Below are 26,900 nucleotides of genomic sequence, written 5' to 3' on the forward strand. Positions count from 1 at the left end.
CAGGGGTGTATCCCTATGCATCACATTGCAGGGGTGGGGCCTGGATAGGGTCTAGAAAGGGGGACACTGATTGCAGTACCAGCAGTCATTACCACAGGTGAACTGGAGAAAAGCATGAGCATACTCTATTTTAGTATGCTACAAAAATTAATCATGGACATTTATTAGGTACTTTAATGCTAAGCATATATTAAAGTAAGAAAAATTATTGTAGTCATTTTATTTTATTTTAGTTTTTTACAGAAAGTCAGGTATTCCAACAATTTTCTTTACAGTTTGTTGACTTTAAAAAAAATTGCACACATTTTTGACATTACAATGGAATGGAATGGGAAAGCGTTCACTTTTAAAAAGATAAAAACATACTACGTAGACTTAATTAACATTTAGTGATGTACATCCTTGTAACTTTGCTTTATTTATGTACATATGGTACATTTTAATTGAAATAGTAGAGTCACAAGGTCTTGTGATGACACATTTTTTTCAACATTTGTATATGTCTAAAGTGGGCTTTTTCGTGATACAATCACTATGATGCAAAACTCAGTAGGCAGTAACAAAATTGCATGGCACAGAGAAACCCAATTAATGTAGTTTCTATTGCAGGAAAAAAATATCATGACTGCAATAATCCAAGAATACAATGTAACCCCTGGCATAAATGATTACAACGATACTGTAGCACATTCAGGTAAACCTCTTTACAAACTTTTGAGAATAAAGTGTGCCTATGATATACCAACACTGGTAAATGATGACAAACTTTATTAAGACCCCATTTAGCAAGGTGGGCCTAAATGTGCCTAATTTTGAGCATGTGAGTTGTCCCATTGATTTCAGGGGGATTACTCACATGCTTAAATACCTTGCTGAATTGGGGCCTTAATGAGCTTCCGACCCCACTCACGTAAGTCACTTTTGTTATACCCTTCCTCTTTATTTTGGTGACAGAGACTAGGAATAGATTTATGTTGGCGGACAACTTTTGGGTGCGACTTTCAAAAGTGCTCAGCATTGGTGCTCAGCATCCACTGAAGTCAGTGGAAACTCCCATTGGCTACAATGGATGCAGACTTGGGCTAAGGGACAGAGTGTTTGAAAATCCCACCCAAATTTATCTGTAAACTTATTTGGCAAGCATATATGTTAGGTGTTCAGTTACTATAGTGATCAGGGCCATACAGGTACCTTGACAAACAGCTAAAATTGCTATTTAATAACTAGTCATTATTTATTGACAGTTTGGTCACAGACTGTCTTCAGCCAAAGAAGCATAACTGAGATTCATGCACTTAGATGCAGAAGAGTTTTGTTTTGCAGTGGCTCATCTACAACCAGAAGTTAAAAGCATGTTTTATCTCTGTCCCTCTTCGAGAGCTATTTGTTATTTGGGGCCTGTAATAATAATCAATTGTTATTCTAGCTACTTTTTCTGAATGTCAGCAAGTATAATAGTGGCGTTCCAATTCTCCCAAACTTAGAATTGCATCAGGGAACACAAAGGCTGCTCACTTCTAAAATACTCCTCTCTAGAATAATTATCTGATCACATCCCAGGCCTCAGACTACTCTTACTATTCAATTCCTTTCCAGAATGAGTTTGCCTGGCAAGGAACCTTATGAACAGCAACAAAATGTTGCACTGAAGTCAGAACAACTCGGTGGTAACATGCCTCTCGCACCACATAAGCAAAATAAAATGCGAAGGGCCACGGCCACTGCTGTGCTCCAGCTGCTTCACACCACACAAAGCAGCCAGAGCATAGCAGTGAATCAGGCTCAGAGCTTTTACACAGTTTTCCGTAAAATGTACCTGTTTACTAGACAGATTCATAGATTGTAAGGCCAGATGGGACCATTAGATCATCTTCTCTGACCTCCTGTATAACATAGGCCATTGGATTTCATTAAGTGGTTATATGACATAGAACAGGAAAAAATACAAAAGTGCTTAACTGCAGCTGTGTGTTACATTTCAGGTGTCAAGTAATTTCTCCCCCTCCCTTTTCGTTTTGTAAATAAGTGGCTTTATTTTGCCACCTTAAATAGGAGCAAGTCTATGTTGCATGGGAATCAACAGTATTATGACATTCAGAAAGATGTAACTTATTGTATATAGGCCTTCACAGAACTACGATATATGTCCGAAATAATTCTTCAGTTATAAGTTTGTTACAGACATAAATGAAACAGAAGACATATGCAGTAAAAATCGAGAAGCTTTACATTTTTAACCAATTTATTATACAGTGAAATAAACAAAGTGCAGAAATGCTGCAGTAATACTTTTTCCTCTAGAAGATGGAAACATTCAGAGAGTCTATTTCTAAATGCTTATTTAAGAGTGATGTCCTATCAGTTTCCTGGCTACTGGAACAGAAACAGTCTTGAGTTAACTGTGTCTCTACTGTGAAAGGTTTTAAAGCTTTTTGCTTTTCAGTTGAATAAAAAAATGAGTTTACAAACCTTTTCAATGCATATATTACATAAGTTTTGTCTAGCAACAACTACATCCCTTTTAATTTATTCCCTAAATGTGACTTTTCATGCATGTCTTCTGAATGCTGTATTCAGTGACAGTTTCTAATGAGCTGGTGTGTAATCCATGATTGCATTTCTCTTCAGAAAATCACTTCCATGCCTGGCTGATCTATGTTTAGAAGGCAGCTCTTACCAATCAGGCATTTTTGCACTTGTCAACATTCTTCTCCATTGAAGGCTCCTTCCCAAGCTTCTTTCCATTTAATGTTGATGTACAAAAGCAGTTACTCATTTTGTTTTGTGCTCATTCTAGTGAGGATTGGCGTAGCAGGACTGTGCAAAACAGAGAGAAGAGAGAAGTCAGTTTATTGCAAGCAGACAGTCATTGCTATTGTGTTTGGCACAGTGCTATCTTCCGATCAATACTCTAAATACATTTCACTATTTTTATTTCCATTCATTTTAAAAGATAACATTGGTCATCAACTTTAATCTCCAACTATCACTGAGAGTTGTAGGGTGGAATCTTTGAAATCAGTTTTGATCTATTATTCGACAAGAAAAGTCAAAATAAAGGGATTGTTTCATCTGAAGTCTGAACAGTGGGAACATAAAGATGCAGCATGTACTGGGTGAGAGTCACATTTGTTTAATAACAATAGTGAAGGACAAGTAGTAGACAAGAAATGCGCACGTGTCTGATTAAAAGGATCCTAAGGCATTTTATAAAGTTGAGTAAGTATCATTATGGAGTCACAGATGATAAAGAAGGTAAAGATCTGTTTCATCATCCCATCTATTTCCTTCTCAGTGAAGTATTGTTCCCCACAGTACCTAGGCAAGCATGTGGTCTAATTTACTGTTAAAATTATCCTCTTTTCACAAATAGAAATAATGATGCTGAGAGAGCTAAATCACTTTCCCACAGCCAAAGAGTGAGTCAGTGTCAGAATCAGGAATGAAACCAGGTTTTTTTGACTCCAAGTCCCCTGGTCAGCCCACTCATCATCCTGCCTCTACTATAGCTAATAGCTATGGGAAGGCTATGACAAAAATATATGTGGACAAATACAGATAGATGGCATCACAGAGAAATTATTTGATATGGGACAATTTTAACAAGGAACACCAAATGTACAGGCCTTAATAATATACTGTGGCACCTCCATGAAAAATGTCAGGTTTGTAGGATTAAATGGAGCATTTCAAAAAAGAGTTTTTATCACAGGTTATTGTATTTGCTATTCAAAGGCATGACAATATTTGGCATGATAATTATTGGATTTCCAGCAACATTTGAAATTCAGCATTAGGGTTGCAACATATTAACATCTTTATTAATTCTTCTGCAAAATTTTATACACAGGTGTTATACAGAGGAAAGAGGACATTTAATAAATGTCACAGACTCCTAGTTAGTGCTGTGCAAAGAAGAAGCTGCATAAATAAGTCATTCATTTTGTTCAGTCTGGCTTGACCTTGTAACATGTCACATACTTTTGACTTTTTGACGTTTCTTTGCATCGGAGTTACCTACAAATCCTTTTTAGAGCTGTCATGTGAACCAAAATTAATGAAAGCAGTCTCTGTGAAAGCTATATTGTCCAACTACCTAATTGCAATGCTGTTAGATTCTCAATCTATTTGGAGATTTTGAAAGGCTTCACATCCTGGTGATATGATTATTGTTCCTACTTGATCCATTCAATTAGAGTACGTGCCGATTGTTGATGACAGAGTTGGTATGCAGTCTCTGCTTGAGGGATTTACAGCATTCCAATGTTTATGCATGTTTTCTGAGGGAGCTCATCAATATTTCTTTGGTGTGAAGATGAATAGTAGAGAGCATTGCAGGCTGCTCCTTCCCAAAGTAAATACACAGATTGAAGTTTCAGATAGTCCACAACATGCTTTTATGGCAAGGGCATTCAGATAAACAGCACTTATAGAGAATAATGCCAGGGTCTTCATCCTTCAAAGGCTGAATACATTGCCTTTGCAACAGTCTCAGCACTTTACCTGATTAATTCTCTGCAGACATATTTATACAACCTCTTAGCCATGCATTTGATTGGTAGTCTGAAAAATGCCAGCCTTCTAGGGGTTATTACTTTGCTGTTCTCGCCAAACACTTGTGATTACAAGTGTCTTACTAAGTTAGAGAGGGAAAGAAAATGACTTTCTTAATGAGGCCAAGACCAATGCTATTCCAAAATCAGATCAGCTGCTAGGAGTCGCTTGAGAAATAAGCGACTGGTAAAATTTCCTCCTCGTCTCACCATAGACCCAAAGTGCTCCACTGACCAGTTATTTATTATCATTTATTGAATGCTGGCAGTATCTTTGGTGTACAACAGGAGAGAAAGGAAGCTATGGTGCCTACTCCCAGGGGCTTACAATCTAAAATAGACACGCAATGCAGTTTGGATACATAAAACACTGGGTGAGGAGATGACTGTCTAATCCCAATATGAGGCATGCAGAATTTGTTAATGTTTTTGTTTTTATTTCTTCATTGAATTGTTCCTGGTCCTGGACAAAACTGCTGCCAATGAGCTAGGCCAGTCCTAGAAGAACATAGGGTTCACTGTAATTTTAATTATGTTCTTCAAATACTTTCAGTTTCTGTTTATCATCTGGAACTGCACCTTGTAACTATAGATACATAGGGTGGGATTTTCAGAAGTACTTAGCCTTGGCCTAAATCTCTTTCCATTGAAGTCCATGGGAATTTTACCAGTAACTTCAATGGGAACAGAGTAAGTTTAATGTTGAGCATTTCTGAAAAATCCACGCTTAGTTGCTGCAACACAGAAATCAGAAACTAACGTGCATCAGTATACAGGCAGCATCCATACATGTGTATGTGTAACCCATGAGCCTAATAGGGAGATATCTCCTTAAGAGACCCATTGGGGGAGGTAGGAGTGAGCCGTGTCTGGTTCATTGGTTGTTTTTATTTTTCCCTAACCAAACCAGGTTTTTTATTGTATACCTGCTACATTCAACTTCAAAGACCAGAACCAGTCCAGAATGTCAAAGCTCAGGGCAACCACCCATACGGATGAGACCTTCATTCTGAAGATGGAAAACTCTTGAAGACGGAGAGGAAAGCACTCCTATCACCAACAACAGGAAGTAGTTGTGTCTGGAGGTTAGCGTCCCAAGCTCCAACCTTTCTTTGCTCTGCTTTGCAGCCTCGATAGCAGCAGTGAAGACATCTACTTAGTGTTGCTAGGCAGATTAAGCACTCCACATCCAGAAGCTTCTGGAATTGGGTGTGGTAGTTTTGGGTCTGCTCCAGTAGGTTCCCTGTTGGTGGGGTCAGACTCCATGAGGGCAAGCAGTCAGGGCAGCTGCTTCGCGGGGGGCTGTGTGCCCTGTGTGAGTTGGGAGAAGCTGAGCCCAGGAGCAGAAAGCAGCCTGTTGTCCCTAACTCTGAAACATTTTGCAGCAGGTCAGTGATATTGTTAACCCTCTAACAGGGAAGCCTGGGCAATGCTAATTATAGCAAAGGGAAACTGGGAGGGAAAAATGACTTCTCTTTTAATTGTATGTTTTGAATGTTGTTTTGATTTTAGCTAGGGTGACCAGACAGCAAGGGTAAAAAATCGGGACAGGGGGTGGGGAGTAATAGGTGCCTATATAAGAAAAAGCCCCCAAAATTGGGACTGTCCCTATAAAATCGGGAAATCTGGTCATCCTAATTTTAGCCAAACAGTTCTGGCTAAATTGTCTCAACTAGTCTGAGTCGCCAACTTTTCTTTAAATGTAGTAATGGGGAAAGAGTCTTTTCTATTTTGCTAGTCTCAGTTTTGTATTTTCTTTAAATCTGTACACTTAACTGAGTGGTTGGTTAATCTGTTAGCTGACTGACTAGCAGTGGTTTCAGCAGAGGAAGAGTCTGCATGGATTCCAACTGAAGATTCCTACAAGCAAGTGGAGGGAAGATGTTGTTTTAGACTCAGCAGACTGTATAGATTTGGTGATCAAAGCCTCAAACTGAGACTTAGGTGAACAAGCCCTAAGCTTTTGGGAAGTTTCAGTTTCTTCTCACTGTATTTCTGTGGGGACTGAACGGTTCAGATTTTAATTTTAGTTTTCTTTATATATGTTTATGTATAACTGTGAAGGTAATGTCTGTGTATTATAACATAGCCATGTTATGTTGTAAAAATTAGATTACAAAAATATAAAGTTATTTAATTAAATTCATTTCTTTAGTTTATTTTGGGACTTGAATGTCGGGAGGTTGACCCTGAGCAATCCATGCTGAAAATCCTTAGAGACTGAACTCTGGGTCTCCAACTACTCTTCTATGGGAGTTGGGGTTTTTGTAGGCACTGGAGAAGTGTAATGAAGTGAACTCTATCCCACCCAAAGGTTACATATGTACCTGTGATTAAGGGGAAAGGGATGAAGGGCAGGTAGGCACCCAAATCCAAGTGGACATTGGGTGCCTAACTGCTCTTCATGTCTTTGAAAATCTTCCCCTAAGTTCTTACAATGAAAAATATTCCTGAATAATAGGCTGGCCTAAGACAATGTCATTGCTTTTCCCGGCGATGAGGAGGAGAGAAGACTTTTGGAGGGCTACATGTAGTATCTACTTCCACTCACTCATCTGCAGAAAGTGCCTTTTCTTTTCCAAATGTGTCCAGCAAGCATCCTTTGCCTTGGTTGCAGCAGCGCTGCAAAGGGGGGGCTGTGGCAGCACTTGTACAGGATTCTGGGGCACACAATAGATGTAAAGCTGCCCACAGCTATGCACAGCAGTAGCGAGGCTGTCCTATTGAATGGGAGACTCAAGATGTCGTAAACTTCCTAGCCAAACCTCTTTGGTTTGGGGCTGGCTTGTAGGTGAATGCTCATGCTGTTCCAGCACCTTTTTGATAGAACATCAGGAATGGCCTCTTGTTTAGCCAACGCCTAAGGTAAACACAGCACTTCTTCCCTTTAGTTGTAGACTAGCAAGCAGGATCTGGCAGTTATCTTTTACACAGTCATCCATGGGTGTCAAAGCCCGACTCTGCCAGCAGAGAATGCTGAGGGTCAGAGACTGTGTAGCGTATACAAGAAATATCAAGATGTATATAAAAGTTTTAAAAAACCCAAGGAGTAAGATTCTGTGTTGCCTTTTCCGGTGAAGAATTACAGGAGTTTACACTGATAGATTGATAAGTGACCTGGCTTCTTTGTTTGCAGCATTTTCTTGCAAAGCAATAGGAAAAAAAAAAAAAAAAAAAAAAAAAGGATGTTAACAGATTCTATATTCAGACTCCATGGAATAGGGGACCACAACTCTGAATGGAAGGCCACTTACTGCTCATTAGATCTGCTACAATTATATTACTTGTTGTTCTGTTAGGGGCAGTAGTTTAACTTCCAGCCTAACAGGCTTTATGAATGTTTTCAGAAGCATTCAAGAATTTTCCAAATGCTCACATGAAAAGAGAAATCTTGCCATTTCTATTTGCAGAAAGCTCAGTTCCTGGCTACATAATAAAACTCTTAAAATCTGACAGGCTGATTTCAAGGCAGATGAGGCAGATAATGGTAGTAATTAACCACTGAATGGCATGCCACTTTTTCTTATACAAAGGAGGAACAGAAAAATGGCTGGAGGATCGAAAAAAATTGTTTTTGTCATATTACTGATAGCACTATTTTCTGTTGACAATTCATCTTGTGATTGGGTATAGTGCTTTGTCTAGTAACACTTTTCCACAGGTTTCAGAGTAACAGCCGTGTTAGTCTGTATTCGCAAAAAGAAAAGGAGGACTTGTGGCACCTTAGAGACTAACCAATTTATTTGAGTATAAGCTTTCGTGAGCTACAGCTACATCCGATGAAGTGAGCTGTAGCTCACGAAAGCTTATGCTCAAATAAATTACTTTACCACAGACATGAATACTCCATGTCATTCTGATAATTATTCATGAGCAACAGCAAAATACACCTAAGGAACATCAAGGACCCAAACCTGCACTCCTAGCATACGTGAAGCTCCCACTGGGTCCAGTGCCCTTGAGCCCCTGGCTAATTTTTGTGGCTTTTCAATCCCATTTTCTTATTTTTATTTTTTTTTCTCCTGTTTTTGTGGGTGAAAGACCCACACTGCACAGGAGGAAGTGATTGACTGCAGGGAGAACATTTAAAAGTAATTGTACACAAAATGCTGTCAAGTGCACAGGGTGAACAAAGTGACAAAACAGAGAAACATTATTTTCTAATCTCTTTTAATTGGCATAATTTTAGGTGCTATTTGTAACACTAGTAGGTAAAGCAGCTCCAGAGAGAAGTGTAAGTTTTAATTTGGTGTCCCTTAAATAGTCCAATCAATTAAAACAAAGGGATACATAATTAAGTAGGACCTCCACATGTCAAAGTGCAACAGATCAGGCACATTAGGGAATGAGATTAGAAGGCCCCTTAATGTGCAGAGGTCAATCTTGCTTGTTTCCTTTCACGTTTGTTATTAGCTTCATATTCTTTTGATGTGTGGCAGATTTGAAGGGGCTTTTTGAGGTGGGGGTTTGCATTAGTAAATGTCATTCTATGTGTTATTTGGTCTTTGTAATAATGTGATATACAATTACTATGGACAGAAACACAGAATAGTGTGATATAACAATCCACATGGTAATGCCAGGAGAGAATCTACTCCTCAAGCATAACAGATTATTTTTAACCTAAAATTGTTATATTTTAAACTATTTTCAAAATGGTAGCGATGTTTAGATTAGTATGCGCTATGGCATGTGTAACAGTCTGGAAGCATTCTCCTGTGAACACTTTCTAGTACAAGGGTGGGCAAACTTTTTGGCCTGAGGGCCACATTAGAGTGCGAAACTGTATGGAGGGCCGGATAGGGAAGGATGTGCCTCCCCAAACAGCCTGGCCCCCACCCCCTATCTACCCCTCCCACTTCCTGCCCCCTGACTGCCCCCCTCAGTACCCCCCACCCATCCAACCCCCCCACTCCTTGTCCCCTGCCCCCCCCCGGGACCCCTGCCCCTAACCGCCCCCCAGGACTCCACCCCCTATCCAACCCCCCCAGTTCCCCATCCCTTGACCTATCCAACCCCCCCCAGTTCCCCATCCCCAGAACCTCCACCCCATCCAACCGCCCCTGCTCCCTGTCTCCTGACTGCCCCCCCCCGCGACCCCCTGCCCCTTATCCAACCCCCCGGCCCCGGTCCCCTTACCATGCTGCTCAGAGCAGCGTGGCTGGTCACTGCGCCGCCTGGCCGGAACCAGACATGCTGCTGCGCTGCCCTGCATGAGCGTGCAGTCCCACTGCCCAGAATGCTGCCCGCGCAGTGGAATGGCTGCATGGAAGAGGAACTGCACGGGAGGCGCTGGGGGCTAGCCTCCCGGGCCAGGAGCTCAGGGGCCAGGCAGGATGGTCCCGCAGGCCGGATGTGGCCCGCAGGCCGTAGTTTGCCCACATCTGCTCTAGTAGCTAGTGTTTTGGATCCTAGTGGGGCCTGTAACAGTGAGTCAGCAAGACTCCCTTACCAGGTGAGGTTTATGGATATAAAGAAGATGGGAATAGCCTTCTACCCAAAGAGAGTCTGTGAATCTGATGGATGAACTAGCGTCTTCGCTGAACGACTTTGAGGTAGGAACCCTAGAAGCAACCAAACCTAGTGAGAAGGCATGGAAGGGACTTCATATTATCTTTCAGTTCCTTTCTCTGTTAACAAGGCTACATCCCATGGGAAGAGGGTGAGTTTTGATTCTGCACAGTGTGTGGACTGTCTTTTAGAGCAGATTGAGAAAGGCAACTGCTCACAGCCAGCTAGTTCTTCTTTCAACAGAACCACTGTTTAAACTTACCTAAATGCAGGGAGATGGCAGCCACAGGTTCTGAAATCTTGTGTGTCTGCTGCCTACAAGGCAGGCAGCAACAGAAGTCCAGCTTCCCCTCACTACCCTGCCGGCTTGTCTCATCTTTGACCTGGTGAGACCAACAGTCCAGTGTCTGTACCTATTCAGTCCTCACTGCTGACAGAGACCACCAATAAGAAGCCAAAACCTACAATCGGTTACTATTTATGACAGTCTGCACTGATATGAGCAGATCCACTGACTTTTTTTGGCTCACTCACAGGAGAAAGGATTACAGCAGGGATTGGCAACCTTTGGCACGCAGCCCTCCAGGTAAGCCCCCTGGGGGGCCGGGCCAGTTTGTTTACCTGCCGCGTCCGCAGGTTCGGCCGATCGCGGCTCTCACTGGTTGCAGTTCGCCGCTCCAGGCCAACGGGGGAAGCAGAGGCCAGCACATCCCTCAGCCTGCACCACTTCCCGCAGCACCCATTGGCTTGGAGTGGTGATCTGCGGCCAGTAGGAGCTGCAATCAACCGAACCTGTGGACGCGGCAGCTAAACAAACCGTCCTGTCCCATCAGGGGATTTACCCTGGCGGGCCGTGGGCCAAAGGTTGCCGATCCCTGGATTATAGGATAAGTAATGATTTGCAGGATCAGGCCCAAGGCTATAAGTTATAGTGGGCGCAGGGAGGGATTGAGAGAGAGACATGTTTAGCATCATAAACAAATATAACACACAGCCCCCTCATTCTTTCCCTCTCAAAGAATTTGTCTTTAACACAGAGAAGCAAGTCAGGTGGCATCGCACAAGCTCATCTTCTTCTGACAATGCCTTTTCGGAATCCTCATCAATTTGCCTTTGTCCCTTAAATAGTACTCTGTGATCTTTTTTGGGAGCTTTGAGAAGGGAATCATGTCTCAAAAGAGGTTTTGCTGGCATGGATGATATGGAGTTTTGCTGAGAACTGGAGAGAGACAGAAATGCCTTCACCAATAAGGACTTTTATGTTATTAAGCAGCTTTCTCTAGTGAGTTGTAGGACACAAGTCAGGCAAAAATCAGGTTTTTTTATTCACCGATTTTTATTTCTTCGTTCTGGTTTGCTGCAGTCTTTCCCTATCTGTCCTGGACATCCAAAGAAATGACGGTTGTTGTGATCCCTAAGTGTCCCTTAACTGTTTTCTCTCGCGCGTTGGCATAGAGCTATTACATGGGAGACCTTACGGTGGCACAGCTGCAGTGGTACAGGTCTGTAGTGTAGATATATATAGCCTTAGGTGCCTAAATATAGACTTAGGTGCCGAACATTAGGCATCAGGTTTGAAAACAGCAATCTTTGCAACCTGTTCTCTGTTTGCTTCATTCTTGATTACAGCAAGACTGTATCTTCGCATCTAGTAAGATTCAGTGAGTTTTAAAGATAAGTTTTCACTTTTTTTTCCTATATTGTGCTGATAGACATGCTAGCCCCTTTTCATTCAGGCTAAATGGAAGATGTGATTAAGGTCCATTATGGAGTCAGATAGCTGAAATAATAAAACCCACTGCCCAACATGCTAGGTCACATGGGAAGGCTTGAGCAAGAACTAACTCAGGAAGAATAAGGAGTTTCCCTACAACTGATTGCAAATCCACAGGGTGGGGCATTAAATTGATTTGCACGTTTGTTAGCATGAGAAAGGTAGGAGACAGCCAGAGAAGCACAGTGAGTGTGACCCTGGGAGAAAGCTGAGAGAGAGATATTATTCTGGGCACAGTGTTAGCTGAAAAAGAGGCTTGGAATCTGAAGAAGTGAACTGCCTCTCTTTGTTCTGACTGTGTTCAGGGAAACAGGATATTGAGTACATTCTTTGTAAATAAACAGGATTGCGTTCAAGAATACCTGAATCTTATCATCAATTTCTCCTCCTAATGGAAACAACCCAACAAGCAGTTCAGCTTCTATTGCTAGTGACTGTTGGTGGGTTGGCACTTTCTGGCTCCTAAGAACCATGTGGACCAGAGTTAAAGACCCCATAGTCTCTGATAATAGTACAGGAATGTGTGTTGTAAAGAAATAGTTCTTGCTTTTCCCCTTCTTTGATGACATTGATCAGATTTAATGGCAATACTATCAGACACAGACTTCCCATAGTGATCTTGTGTAGTTCAGGTTGTTAAATTATGGATAGAACTGGTCAATTTTTTGCATGAGAAGACATTTAATTTAAAATGGCCTTTTAAAAAATTGTGAAAAATTGTTGGCATTATCAAAATGTCTGGTGTTTATGAAATGTTCTCAATTTTTTATAAAAAATGTTTAGTTTACTGAAAACAGCATTTTCTTCTTACTGCAGATTTTTAAAAATAATGTCAATAAAAAATTCAGTAAAAATGTCAGAAAAGGTAGTGAATGGAAGAATGGCTCCATGTCAAACTCTGCAAAATAGAAACAACTTTAAATTTTTGTGTGACATCATTTTCCCATTTTTTTCAACCAACTTCAATACCGGATGATTTTGGAGTATTGTACAAGTATGATCTGTTCTTTTGCATGTCCAGTCACACACCTGTTTGAGAGAGAGCTCTCTCTCCTTCTGTTATGATCACAGATTCATAGAAATGTGGAGCTAAAAGGGACCTCTTGAAGTCATAAAGCCTCCTGCGCTAATGCAGGACCAAATAAACCTAGATCACCCTTGACAGATGTTTTTCCAACCTGTTCTTGAAAATCTCCAATGCTTTGGTTTCCACAATCTCCCTTGGAAGCCTTTTCCAGAGCTTAACTAACCTTATAGTTAGAAATTTTTTCTTAATATCTAACCTAAATTGCCTTTGCTGCAGATAAAGATGCTTACTTCTTGTCCTACCATCAGTGGACATGCAGACCAACTGATCTCAGTCCTCTTTATAACAGCCCTTAAGATATTTGAAGACTGTTTATCAGGTCACCCCCTCAGTTTTCTTTTCTCAAAACTAAACATGCCCAGATTTTTTAACCTCTGTTCATAGGTCAGGTTTTCTAAACCTTCTGTCACTTTTGTTGCTCTCCAATTTGTCCACATCTTTCCTAAAGTGTGGTGCCAAAAATTGGACACAGCCTTCCAACTGAGGCCTCCTCACGAGTGCTGAGTAGAGTAGCGATTCATGGTGCCCGAACTCCCTCCCACCCTCCCTCCAGCTCATTCTTTTCTGTGTGCTGCCCAGTGCATCTGGTCTTCTCTGTATCTATCTTCTAGAATGCAAACTCTTCAGAGCAGGTGACTTCATTTTGTATCTTGTACAGGGCTGGACATATTGTTGGTGTTGAAATAATTGAATAATATAATACACTTCTTCTCTAGACTGAGGGCTTGTGTTCTTTAGCTGGGTTAATATACGCCAGTTGTCACAATCCTTGTCAATTGCTTCTGTTAGTGAATGGCATGTGAGTAAATCTTTGATGACAAATATCCTAGAGAGAGGAGGGGATTAAATCATTACCTCAGACACTGAAATTTATTGTGTTTGAGTATCTTTACTTAGAAAAGTGAATGGTGACACTTTCAAAGATCAGTACAGTCTTTGAGAAGAATGAGTGTATATATGGAACTTACACTGTGAATATTTGGGTTGTTGGCTAGGCCAATTGGGCTAGCGTATTCACACCCTCTTTCAGGAAGGACAGATAGGCATGTTACTTCAAACCCAATGATATTAAAAAAAATTAATCTTGGTGCTCATGGAAAACCATTGCAGAATCAGTGATGTCTGTGAGCACCATGACAAACATACTTATCTCTCTATGTGCATTAAGGGGGCTTTGGGATTCAGCATGCTGTCCCAGAAATGCAACTGGATGTGAGGGTGGTGGCAGCAACATAAGCAGCTGGACTCTCACTGGGGCATGGCTATTGGATATCTTGGACCCTCAATCAGGCCTATTATGCATGAACTTACAAAAAGTGGTCAAGCAAAACAGAAAACTTAAAACATGTTGCAATTATATAGCTGTCTATCAGCATTTCCAAGTGAATTCTAGAGACTAACATAATGTGTTATTTCATGCAGCCCCCTGTGCCTTGAAAACCTTTCTTGACTGACTTCACCTCCTCAGTCTTCTCAAAACCCATTTCTTAAGGAAGTCTCAAATGATAAATTATAATCATATGTATCTAGTGATGGAGAAAAGTGCAACCATCTAGATGTATGCCACTAACTCAAATATGCCTACCCCAACCATTCAAAACTCATGAGTCAGGCACCCAAAACCATGAGTGACTTACAAATTATGAGATTCTAAAACTAAATGTTGGGATGTTTGTATTTGCCTCATGGTGTTTGAGCCTTTAAGGCTCATGTTTTTCAAGTTTTTTTTCTGCAGCCATGAGGGCTAGAAATTTACTTTAAAAAAAAGAGCTAAGGGTCTCACACAATCACATGACTCCAGAAGCGAGTGCTTTGAAAAAATATCATGAGAGTTGACTACACTCCTAATCCTTTTAATAACCAGACAATCATTTTGTCTTCAGCCCCATCCTTCCCTCCCTTTCCTCCATGTGTTTTCATCTCCTTCCATAGTTCTTCTCTTAGCTTAGGTTGCAAACCTATAATTGGATCCATATGGGCACATCCCTTCACATGTATACAGTCCCATTGGGTATGTGTATACAGCCTGTGGAGGCAAACCTCCCAGCCCGGGGTGACAGACTCACTAGTGCTCTAAAATAGCTGTGTAGACAGCACTTTGAAGTTGTGGCTTGTGCTGGAGCTCGGGCTCTGAAGCTTAGGGAAGTTTGTGTGGGGCACTGGCTTGGAAGTCTGAGCTCCAGCCCACGCTGCAACGTCAAAGAGCTGTCTGTATAGCTATGTCTGGAATGCTAGCGCAAGCCCTGCAAGCCCAAGTCCGTGAACTCAGACTGGGAGACTTCCTTTAATGGCCTGTGTAGACATACCCATGACCCCAGTGGGACTCTGTATGGGTGCAAGGGTTTGACTGCATGGATCCCGTGGAGGATTGGGACCATGGATTTGGGGCTTGACCTTACTCTTAATCCATTTTGTAAAGCACGAAGCACAATGCACATCTATGGCATCACGTAATACCAGCTCTGAAGTTTCCATGTAGGTGGACCGTAAATTTTGTCGATTTATTTACTCAAACATTACAATGGATGGATTTCCCTCTGGCTTGGTACTAATATAATAATGTATTTTAATGATTTGCTGCAGATGATTAGCAATTAAAGTGAACTGAAAAATTTAACCACAGAGAGCTTCCTTCTTGTGCTATTTCTGAATTCTCTCACACATTCATCTAAAGCTAAAACATGACAGATGTCTCAAATACATGACAGAGCATAAACTATTGATTGTTATTGTTATTTTAACAAAACAAGCAGCATGGGAAGATCTTTTTCAGTTGTGATTTCTAGCTCCTGAGCATCCTAACCCTTGTCAGTGCTGAAGTCTGGAACCGTTGATGTCTGGCACCAGGAAATGCTAACCCCAGTAAATAAAGAGTTAATTTTAGTTTTCTTAGCCTGATATTTTGAATACTTCCAAGCAAAACCTGCTCCCAGCCATGTTTTCCTGTATGATCTGATTCGCTTGAGAAACTGTTTGGGGTTGTTATGAAAATCAGCAGAGTCAGCACCACTCATAAAACCAAGAACTGCTATGAATCTAACCAGGCATTTTCAGTGAGTTTTTTTTTTTTTTTGCACAGATGAGAACAAGCTCATGCTTATATAAGAAAAACATCACTTTGAACCCATTAGATTTTTTTTTAGTGTTTTTGAAATTTCTGTGATCAATCATAAGTTCTAGTCTTATGAGGTCACTCTCTATAAGCACAGACTCACCCTGGGTTATCGTTTCTAGTCCTCACTGAACACAAAGCAAGTTTATGCAGAATAAAGACTGGCTGAACTTTTATGGCTCCATTTTGTGGGCTAGAGCACAGCTTGTAAAATCTTTTGGCAGGAAGAAAGAACAATGTCCTACCTTTCTTATAAAAGTTTGGAGAATAATACGTAAAATTGAGATTGTAAATTCTTTTTGGCAGGGATTGGCTGTATCTGTCTCCTGTGGAGTGCCTAGCATAATTTTGGGTGCTAAAAATAATATTTTACTAGGCCAAATTATCCTAGGTGTAAAGCCATCAACTTCAGACAAATTGCACCTGAGATGAATTCTTATCAGCACTTCTATAGCACTAGCTGCATTTCTAAAGCACCTATCACCATGGTGTGTGGGCATTTATAAAGGAAAGGAAAGGAAAGGAAAGGAAAGGAAAGGAAGAACTCTCTAGGGCTCTGAGAATCCAAATACCCTGAATGGCTCAGTATCTGTGAGTGTGTTGGTGTTTTTAGCCTCACGTAATCATTTATGGGGCCAAAGTAAAGTAGGATCTGGTCTTTTCATAGTATTTCTGTCACCCAGGAATTAAAGCAGATTGAGAAAGCAGCTCTTGCATTATTTCACCCCATAAGTGGATCCCCTGTGGAACTGAAAAAAAACCCATTGAAAATAATTAATAAATATTTGAAAGACTCATTATTATTTATTTATACCTGTCCATATATCTATTCAGGGGACACCGTCATAGGGCCTAATCACATCAGCCACACTATCAGAGGCTTGTTCACCTGCACATCTACCAATGTGATATATGCCATCATGTGCCAGCAATGCCCCTCTGCCATGTACATTGGTCAAACTGGACAGTCTCTACGTAAAAGAATAAATGGACACAAATCAGATGTCAAGAATTATAACATTCAAAAACCAGTTGGAGAACACTTCAATCTCTTTGGTCACTCGATTACAGACCTAAAAGTTGCAATTCTTCAACAAAAAAACTTCAAAAACAGACTCCAACGAGAGACTGCTGAACTGGAATTAATTTGCAAACTGGATACATTAACTTAGGCTTGAATAGAGACTGGGAGTGGATGGGTCATTACACAAAGTAAAACAATTTCCCCTTGTTTATTCCCCCCCACCCCCACCTTCCACTGTTCCTCAGACGTTCTTGTCAACTGCTGGAAATGGCCCACCTTGATTATCCCTACAAAAGGTTCCCCCTCCCCCCCCCGCCCCCGGCTCTCCTGCTGGTAATAGCTCACCCTAAGTGATCACTCTTGTTACAGTGTGTATGGTAACACCCATTTTTTCATGTTCTGTGTGTATATAAATCTCCTCACTGTATTTTCCACTGAATGCATCCGATGAAGTGAGCTGTAGCTCACGAAAGCTTATGCTCAAATAAATTTGTTAGTCTCTAAAGTGCCACAAGTCCTCCTTTTCTTTTTGTTAAAAACAATGCAGCCCTTGTTCTGAAGAGTTTACAACCTACTGCTCAACACAGACCATCACAGTGGGGACAATGCATGGAAGGGAAGTAGGGAATGGACCAGAGGTGCAGGGTTACGCAGGAAGAACTTGTCGTGGCTTGTCTGGCTTCTTCAGGCTTCTTAAAAGCACCAGGTGACTTTTAAAAATATGTTTATAATTAAAATGATTGACAGTAATTGTGTGAGTTAATTCACAAGCAGGATTGTCAGGAAATGTACTCCTGAAGGGGAAGGGCTCCTGATATACACGTTTCACCAAACACTTGAGAAGCCAATGCAGGAAACATTCACTTTGATGCTCTGGCTCTGACCCTCTGTGAAGCTTCCCAGACTGGCTTTGGGCAGCCAGTCCAAACCTGTGAGCTGAGAGAACAAAGAACCCTGGCTCAATATAAAAAGACAGGGGCAGAGATTGTTAAGGAGAACAGTCTGAGACCCAGGGCCCAGAGATTATGGGTTTGGGGCACAATAGACATGCATCTAAGGCCTGGTCTACATTATAACATTAGGTCGACACAAGGCAGCTTCCATTGACCTAGTTGTGCACGTGTCTTCACTTAAATTTGGCTCCCACCAACGTAAGTGCCCTATTATGCTGATAATAATACCACCGCCCCAAGCGGCGTGGAGCCACGGTCCATGAACTTAGGTTGACGAGTGCAAGTGTAGACACTGTGTTACTTATGTTGACTGTTACTGTCCTCCAGCAGCTGTCCCACAATGCCCCACACTGACTGCTCTGGTCACCATTGTGAACTCTGCTGCCTAAGGGTTAAGGAGACTAGAAGACCCCATTCCCCCTTTAAAGTCCTGCAGATTTTTGAAATAACTTTTCCTGGCTTGGCGAGCACACCTAGCAGCTCTCCATTGTTCAGTGCAACTGCCCAGCTGACCATGCTGGCTACACGCTCCAGACATGCGCCTGCCTGGAGTACACAGAAGGTGGTGGATCTCCTGGGCCTGTGGGGAGAAGAGGCTCTGCAGGCACTGCTCCCATCCAGCCACAGAAACGTGGACATTTATGAGTAGATGGCTCGGCGGATGCAGGAGATGGGCTACAACAGGGACCAGCAGCAGCGCCACGTGACAGCCAAGGAGCTGCAGCAGGTGTACCAGAAGGCCAGGGAAGCCAATAATTGATCTGGTGCTTAGCCACAGACCTGCCACTTCTACAAAGAGCTGCATGCCATCTTCGCCAGAGCCTCCATCACCACCCCCAAGAGCACTGTGGATACTTCTGAGGAGTCCAAGCAGGGGCATGCACAGGAATTTAAATTTGACTGCTTTTGGAGGGCATGTTCCATGCCCCTGCCGCGGCCTGGGGCTGGTGGAGCTCTGTGCTCCCACTAATTACTGGGAAAGTCTGTGCCCCTGCTTTCTCCACCTTGTGCATGCCCTGAGTCCAAGTCACAGGCCCCTGCCATGAACAGCGAGGAGGAGGAGCTTGTGGATGAGGAAGAGGAGGAGGATTATGGTATAGGGGATAGGCGACAGGGGGATCCAGCTGTGCAGCAAGCCAGGACCTGTTCTCAACTTCATCACAGTCCAACCAGTCCTGCCAGTCAAGCATGGGTGAGCCCAATGCAGGGAAAGGCACCTCATATAAGCACGTAGTTAAATTTTAAATAACAGGGATGCCCCCTGTTAGCAGGACACATCTTTTCCCTAATCATTAATTTATTCGTGCTAGAAGAGGGAGTGGTACAACCAAGAGAGGTAGAGTTGCTATCTGCTTTTCATTCCACTCTAGAGTGAGGTGGGCTGGAGGGTGAGGTGGGGTGGGACATGCAGAACAGTTTGTTTATGTACACAAAGATGTTCCATGAATCCTCCAGAGAGATCTTGATGAAACTTTCCTGGAGTCACTCTGCAATCCTCTGCTGGAGATTTCTGGGAAGGCTGCCTTGTTTCTTCCACCACGGTAGGACACTTTCCCACACCACTCAGTGATAACTCCAGGAGGCGCCATTGCAGTATACAGGCTAGCAGCATATGGAGCTGAGTGGGTACGGGACGCCAGAAGCAACTGTGGTCTCTCTGCCTTTGTTACCCTTAGGAATAAATAGCAGCTAAATCACCACAGCCTATGGAAAACGGTGCCAGTATTCAGTTCCATTGCCCTATACTACTAGAATCATGCAACCGAGCAATTCCCTTCTAATTTCCCCAGCCCCTGGTGGGCCGTACTCACCACGGTTGGTGCTGTGACTGGGGCTGTGTACAAACAATCCTAAGAAGAAGTGAGAATGTAATCCTAAACATTTCTGGGGAGCAAGTGGCGTGAGCTCAGCATCTTAAATTTCGCTTTCCATAGTAAATACACTGACAATGGTACCTCTGCCTGTTTTATCTACAGTTGCTGCCATTATGGCCGCCAGGGTCCCCCCTGCATGCTCATGGAATGCCTGAGCCAGATAAGGAGGAGAAAGACGAGGATGCAGGATGACATGTTCAAGGAGATCCTGCAAGCCACTGCTGCATCGGGTAGCGAGCATGGGGCCTGCAGGATGAACACTGCAGATAGGCTGGAGAAGGAAAGAATGGAGAGGAGAAAGGTTCAGGAGTCCAGGCAGGAAAAGGAGAGGGAGATGCACATAATGTGGTTTCTCGGGCAACAAACAGAGATGCTGAAGGACTCACCTCCTCTGCAGACCACTGAGAACACAATATTGGGACCTCCCTATAGCCCCCCACCATTTCACATGGCATCAGGGGTCGGTCCACTATTTCTACTACTCCACCCTGGGGGACATTAAAGACAATCACAGCTTGACATACACTGACCTGTGAAAGCCACAGTTGGTGTATGTGTAGCTGAAATGGACAAGAATGTTCTTTCCTCTTCATAAATTCTGTTCTCTTAATTTATAAAATTTTATTAAGTTTTAAATGTTTTTGTTTTTTAATTGCCTGGGGGTTTTTTTGCATAGATTTTGTTACAGAATAAAATTCTATTATTTGGAACATAATTCATCTGTTAGTTCACAATATAAGCTGGCGGGTGCTCAGCAGTTCTGAAAGCGACCAGTTACCTGTTAGTCCAGAATATCATACAACTCATAAGATCATTCACAAACAAAATTAATAGGTGCATTAACAATGCCATAATTGTAGTCCTACATATACAGCAACCATCGTGTGACTCATACCAGGCCTCAAAAGAGCAGGGCCAAGTACAGCACACTGCTACAACACACACTACTCTGGCTCACTATTAAAATGGTCTTTCAAAGCCTCCCTGAGACTTATAGCTCCACATTGAGCTCTTCTAATAGCCCTTGTATCTGGCTGCTCAAATTCAGCAGAGAGCTGTTCCACCTCCACCCGCTGCCCCAGCAGAAACTTTCCCCTTTTGCTTCACAGATATTATGCAGCACACAGCAGGCAGCTATAACCATTGGATATTTTTCACGCAGAGGTCCAATCTTGTGAGTAAACAATGACAGCTTCCCTTCAAATGTCCAAAGGCACATTCAACTGTCATGCTGAACCTCCCAAGCTGGTCGTTGAATTGTTCTGTGGTGCTGTTGATGTGGCTGGTAATTTGCTGGTCGGGAAAGAAAGTCTCTGTTTGCAACTTTCTGAACAGCTTTGGGTTCTTAAAGATGTGAGCGTCATGCACCTTCCCTGGTCCGCCCACACTGATGTTGGTGAAGCATCCTCAGTGATCCACCAGCGTTTGCATTACCATAGAAAAGTAGCCCTTTCTGTTGATGTACTCTGTGGCAAGATGGTCTGGTGCTAAAATAGGGATATGCATGCCATCTATTGCTCCACTGCAGTGAGGGAACTTCACAGCTACAAAACCATCCCCTATGTCCTGCACATTGCCGAGAGTCACAGTCCTGCGTAGCAGGAGGCAATCAATGGCCCTGCACACTTGCATGGCAATGGCCCCTGCAGTGGATTTCCTGACTCCAAATTGATTCCCAACTGTCCAGTAGCAATCTGGTGTTGCACTTTTCCACAGTGCGATTGCCACTCATTTCTCCACTGTCTGTGCAGCTCTCATTTTGGTGTCCCTGCACTGGAGGGCTAGGACAAGCTTGGCACACAGATCCAGGAATGTGGCCTTGCACATTGGAAAGTTCTGCAGCCATGACTCATCTTCCCAAACCTGGATTGTGACCCCACTGGTCAGTGCTTGTTTCTTGGGCCCGAAGTGGCACTCCACCATCTGCAGCTGCTCTATGAATGCCACCAACATCCTTGAATTGGATCTTGCTGTGTCCTACAGCAATCTGTCCTCCAAGGAATCAATTAGAAGAGCTTCCCACAGCTCTTCTTGCGGTTCTGCAAATGCCGCAGGTTCATGTGCCCTGTCTTTGTAATACTCATGACAATAATGGAGAGCCGTGTAGGCTCCATGTTTCTGTCAGAAATGGTGGGGACAGCAAGGAGGGCTACATGGGTTTATTGGATTTTGAAAAAAAGGTGCAAAAATTATGGGCTATAGATGACATTATGGGATGGAGACAGTTGCAAACTGGGAAGTTGATCCCATGCTCCCTGTCACCTCTGCTTGACTTGTTTTGGCCCTATCATGCATTGCCAAAACTTTCCAAAAGGCAGTGAGCTGGATGGTGGCAAGTTGCACAGTTGGATACTTACCCATGGTGCACCACAGTTGATACATTCACTCCTGGAGAGTACGCACACTGCTGACACAAGGAGCCAAGTATGTATGCATATAAACGATGTACTAACTGCAGCAGCTGTATGCTGATGTAACTTGAGTCAACACAAGTTTGTAATGTAGACATGGCCTAACAAATCATCTCAATGGCATTTCTTTGTTTGTTTGTCTGTAGCATTATAACCTTTGAACTCTGTAATTGATCCATTCCAAAATGTCAGGGCATTTGCTAGGCGTTAATGGCCAGAACCCTAGTGATTTTGGTGAAAATCAGAAAAAATGAAAGGGGAAAATGGGGGACACCCTGAAAGAGAAAGAAAAGACAAAAATAGAAGTGGTGGGTAAGGGAGCCACACAGAGCCCCTATGCAGGGGAGACTAGAGGACATATAGAACCCCTGGCTGTTGGGGGATAATGGGGACTGGTTTGGAGACATGGGGGAAGGGGGATGGGAAGGAAAGGGGCTTATACAGAGCCCCTAAATTTGGGGAAATAAGGGGCACATACAGAGCCCTGGTGGGGGAAGAATGGAAGATCCTGGTAAGGGGGCCTGGGTGAAAGGGGAAAATGGGGGGAATGAGGGGACTCAGAGCCCTGGCATGTGGCAGAGGAGGAAGGCGGTGGGGGGGGGGAGCAGCCAGAGCCCCTGGTATAAATTCAGGGCTGCCCAGAGAGGGGGAAAAAGGGGAAGTTTGTCCTGGGCCTTCTGTCTGAGAGCCCCCCCGCAACCAGATTGCATTGTGACCTGGTATGTTGGGTCACAGTGCCATTCAGGTTTGGCCCGGCTGGCCCACCATCATGATGAGGGTGTGGGGAAAGGAGGGAGGGCAGCCAGGCCAAATGTGGGTGAATGGCAAATTTGAGGTCACAACTCTTGGAGCGGAGAGGTAGGCTCAGCCCCATGAGGCAGGAGCTGCTGCTGTGGGGTGAAGAGCAGGGTGGGCTCACTCTCCAAATTAAGGTGGCCACTCACATGTTCATGAAACACAAAATATTCTGGTACTTCCAGGAATGGTGTGGGGCCGCACCTCTGTGGGCTTGACCCCACTCCACCCCACCCCCACCAGTGTGATGTGTGTGTGAACTCACGCCACATGGATAGGTGCCATTTTCGAGAGCATGCTGCTCCCCCCCCCCTCGTTGGTGTGCCTTTGCATGTGAGATAGTGTGGGTGGGGGCAAAGTGGTGTGCTCTTGAAAATGCCATCCCCTGTCCTATACTGGAAAAAACAATATCTGGTGTTGTCTGAGTACTGGACGAGGGACAAACCCTAGAAAAGCAGGACAGTCTGGTTTAATACTGGATGAGTGACCTGCCAACTCCAAACCCCACTCCCCAGCCACCAGGCTTCCCCTCAGTAGTAATTTTTTTTGCAAGGGTGGGGGAGCCTGAATTTCAGATTTTGCCCCAGGTCTCCCAAAAACTGGAGAGCATGGCATGGAGGGGAGGAGGCAAATGGAGTGGTACACAGAACTCCTGACATGGGGGGAGAATTTGGGAGCCTGCTATAAGGAGAGGGGACAATGGGAGGAGACACAGAGCCCCTGGCATGAGGCAGAGGGTGAAGAGATTGCAAGTCCCTGAAAGAGAAGAGAATAGGAGAATGGCACATAGGGAATTTGTGGAGGGAAGAGAGGGGAATAGTTGTACTGGTATAACAGTTTTGGTACTGTTAAATTAGGCTTGAATAAAGACTGGGAGTGGATGTGTCATTACACAAAGTAAAACTATTTCCCCATGTTTATTTTTCCCCCCTACTGTTCCTCACACTTCTTGTCAACTACTGGAAATAGCCCACCTTGATTATCACTACAAAAGGGTTTTTTTTCTCTCCTGCTGTGAGCTGTAGCTCACGAAAGCTTACGCTCAAATAAATTGGTTAGTTTCTAAGGTGCCACAAGTCCTCCTTTTCTTTTCACCTTACCTGATCACTCTCGTTACAGTGGGTCTGGCAACACCCATTGTTTCATGTTCTCTCTCTATATAAAATCCCCCTACTGTATTTTCCACTGCATGCATCCGATGCAGTGAGCTGTAGCTCATGAAAGCTTATGCTCAGATAAATTGGTTAGTCTCTAAGGTGCCACAAGTCCTCCTTTAGTTTTGGTACTATATCTCTACCTCTATCTCACATTCCCTAATTGCAATAGTTATATTGGTATAAAAGCCTTAGAAGACGAGCTATGAGTCACTGATGCACACAGTTTTCCAAACTGCAGGTCTTAGCCTTGAACTTGCATATGGGTACTCGCACTTTCTCTCACAAGGTATAGGCTAGGGGCATGAGGGTTTTATTTCCATTAATTGGCAAGAGAAAGATGCCCAAAGCTTCTGTTTCTGTAGCAACATTATCTTCTATTTTTTAACAGCAGGCTGCTATTAGCATTTGTTTGCTAAACGTAAGTATATTTCTAATGCAATTATTCACATAGTGCATTACAGTCAATTCATGCTTCAGTCAGGAAGAAATATTTTTAAAAGAAATTGTATGAAGCAAATACCCATTCTTTGTATTAAGTGCTCATGGTAGTAATGGAGCTGGTGCTCTGGTTTCAGCAGATTGCTGAATTCAGGAAGTTACTGAGATCTCCTGGCAATACATTATTTTAACATAATTAAAATTATGACAGTTACCTAAAATATTATTTAAAAAAAGAGAAAACGTGCATTCATGACACAATTGAGAAATACTATTAACGACAGAATTATGAATTTGTGGCCAACCTGGGCTTCATGGAAACTCCATATTTCACTGCGGCAGTGGGGATAAAACATAGATCATCCTGATCCCAAAGCACAGGCCCTCCAACGCTTGAGCTCAAGATGAAGATCCATTAGCAGCTGTTAGTGTATCCTGGACCTAGACAATTGGGAAGTTCTGGTTCCAGCCACTGGAGGGCAATGGTACTCACACACTAATCATTTCATTCCGATACAAATACCATCTAATTTCAAAATAAGTGGCATAAAGAGCTAACTTTACATGTAATTTAATTCCAAACAAGTATAAAATTAGACAATTCAAGAAATATTTTGTATACTTTCAAAATCCAACAATAATAATTTCTCAAATTTTGGATTCTTCATTAAACAATAGTTTGGTACTGCTAGAAGAAGAGTCTTTAGAGAGCTTATGAAGTTTATTGTGCAAAAACAAATCCACCAGTTGATCTGAAAAATATCGCTTTTCATATATAATTTGACGCTGATGCAGATAAAACATTTTAAATCCAGCCCTAATTTGTTTAACCTCAGATATCATATATAAAATGTTCTTGATGATTCATAGTTACTTGTGTTAAATTTGGAAAAGCCAACACTTTGTTCTCCCAAAATAATTTATCAGCAAGTTGCTAAGCAAACCTTAAAATCCACATCCTGACAGATGTAAGTATGAAAGTAACAATCCAGGTGAGTTTCAAAAGTCTGAAATGACTCATTGCTCCTGAAACAGAAGTCAAAGATGACTGAGTAACAAAAAGAGGTTGCTAGGTAGGGATGAAGAAGGCTCTAACCCAGGGGTTGGCAACCTTTGGCATGCAGCCATCCGCAGGCACGGATATCCCCCGCCCCCGCTGCTCCCAGTGGCTGTGGTTCACTGTTCCTGGCCACTGGATGCTGCAAGGGTGTGAACGGTCAATGTAAACAAAATGTCTTGCGGCCCACCAGCAGATTACCCTGATGGGCCATGTGCTGAAGGTTGCTCTGACCACAGGAGGCAAAGAATTTTCATGAATATCCAAACCCTCTTCTAAATACAGTTTAAACAAGTGTAGATAGTCCTTGCTTTTCATCTCACCAGCAACAGCCACCAAAGAGCACACAAATTGAACATTTTTTTGATTCCCAAAGTTTTAGGCTGTATACCCCCAAAATGTATTAGTCCTGATCCACAGCTGGGGCTGAGAGATGCCTGATAGAGGCGATGATGATGCTGATAGTGGAGGAGGAGATGGGCTGGGTCACCTTCGTGGTTCTCAGATCCTAGTGCTGGTCAGGGCTTGGATTGGTTCTTGACATAACATTGAACAACCTCAGGATTTCTCTGAATGATATCCGACTTCTTATAGTTCCTTACGGGGGGACATTCTGGTAGACAGGGAATACTTTAGCAAAATGGCTTTCTGGCCACATCCCTTTGCCTCAGCCACACCTTCTTCCAACATGGGGTGCAGGATGAACTGGCTTGTGGTTTCTATGCATTATTTGAGAGGTGAAAGTAACCAGAACAGGGCCAAGGATCTGGTCCATTTTTTTTCAAGTAAGTGATAAGCTTCTGCAAGATCAATTTATTAGAACTATCAGTATATTTTTCTTATAGAGAAGTAATATTTCTTCTCCAGATCTTGTATGCTTCTGTCCAAAAACCCTACAGTGATCAATGTAGAATCTGTTTTCTGATTAATTTGCATCAGCAAAGAGATGGAAAGATTCTAATATAACAGGAATAGATTGTCATACATTGATTTGGATTGTGGCATTTAAAGTCACGGTTGCTTGAAGGGGGGCAATGAGATACACTACAGCAATAGTAGTTCTAGGAAGTATTGCACTTGCAGGGAAAAAGCAGATGGTGACCCCAGTGTCCCCAGAGGTATGGGAAGTACTATCCCCTGGAACCGAATGTAAC

General features: G+C 42.8%; 1 protein-coding gene across 3 annotated transcripts in view; it reads right to left on the reverse strand.

The window, feature by feature from the left end:
• Positions 1-286: 286 nt before the first annotated feature.
• The window catches only part of LHFPL3 (LHFPL tetraspan subfamily member 3), a 420,106-nt gene continuing 393,492 nt past the window's right edge, over positions 287-26,900 (reverse strand). The window contains exon 4 of one of the 3 annotated variants that reach the window (XM_084644487.1): positions 287-2,817. Coding sequence is in view for 1 of the 3 variants with exons in the window: in XM_084644485.1 (XP_084500611.1) it covers positions 2,789-2,817 (29 nt within the window). In the remaining 2 variants the exon portion in view is untranslated. The remainder of the gene's footprint in view (positions 2,818-26,900) is intronic. The other 2 variants (XM_084644486.1, XM_084644485.1) reach the window with 2 other exon arrangements.

The sequence above is a fragment of the Lepidochelys olivacea genome (assembly GCF_965140295.1).
Source record: "Lepidochelys olivacea isolate rLepOli2 genome assembly, chromosome: 1".
Classification (NCBI taxonomy): domain Eukaryota; kingdom Metazoa; phylum Chordata; order Testudines; family Cheloniidae; genus Lepidochelys; species Lepidochelys olivacea.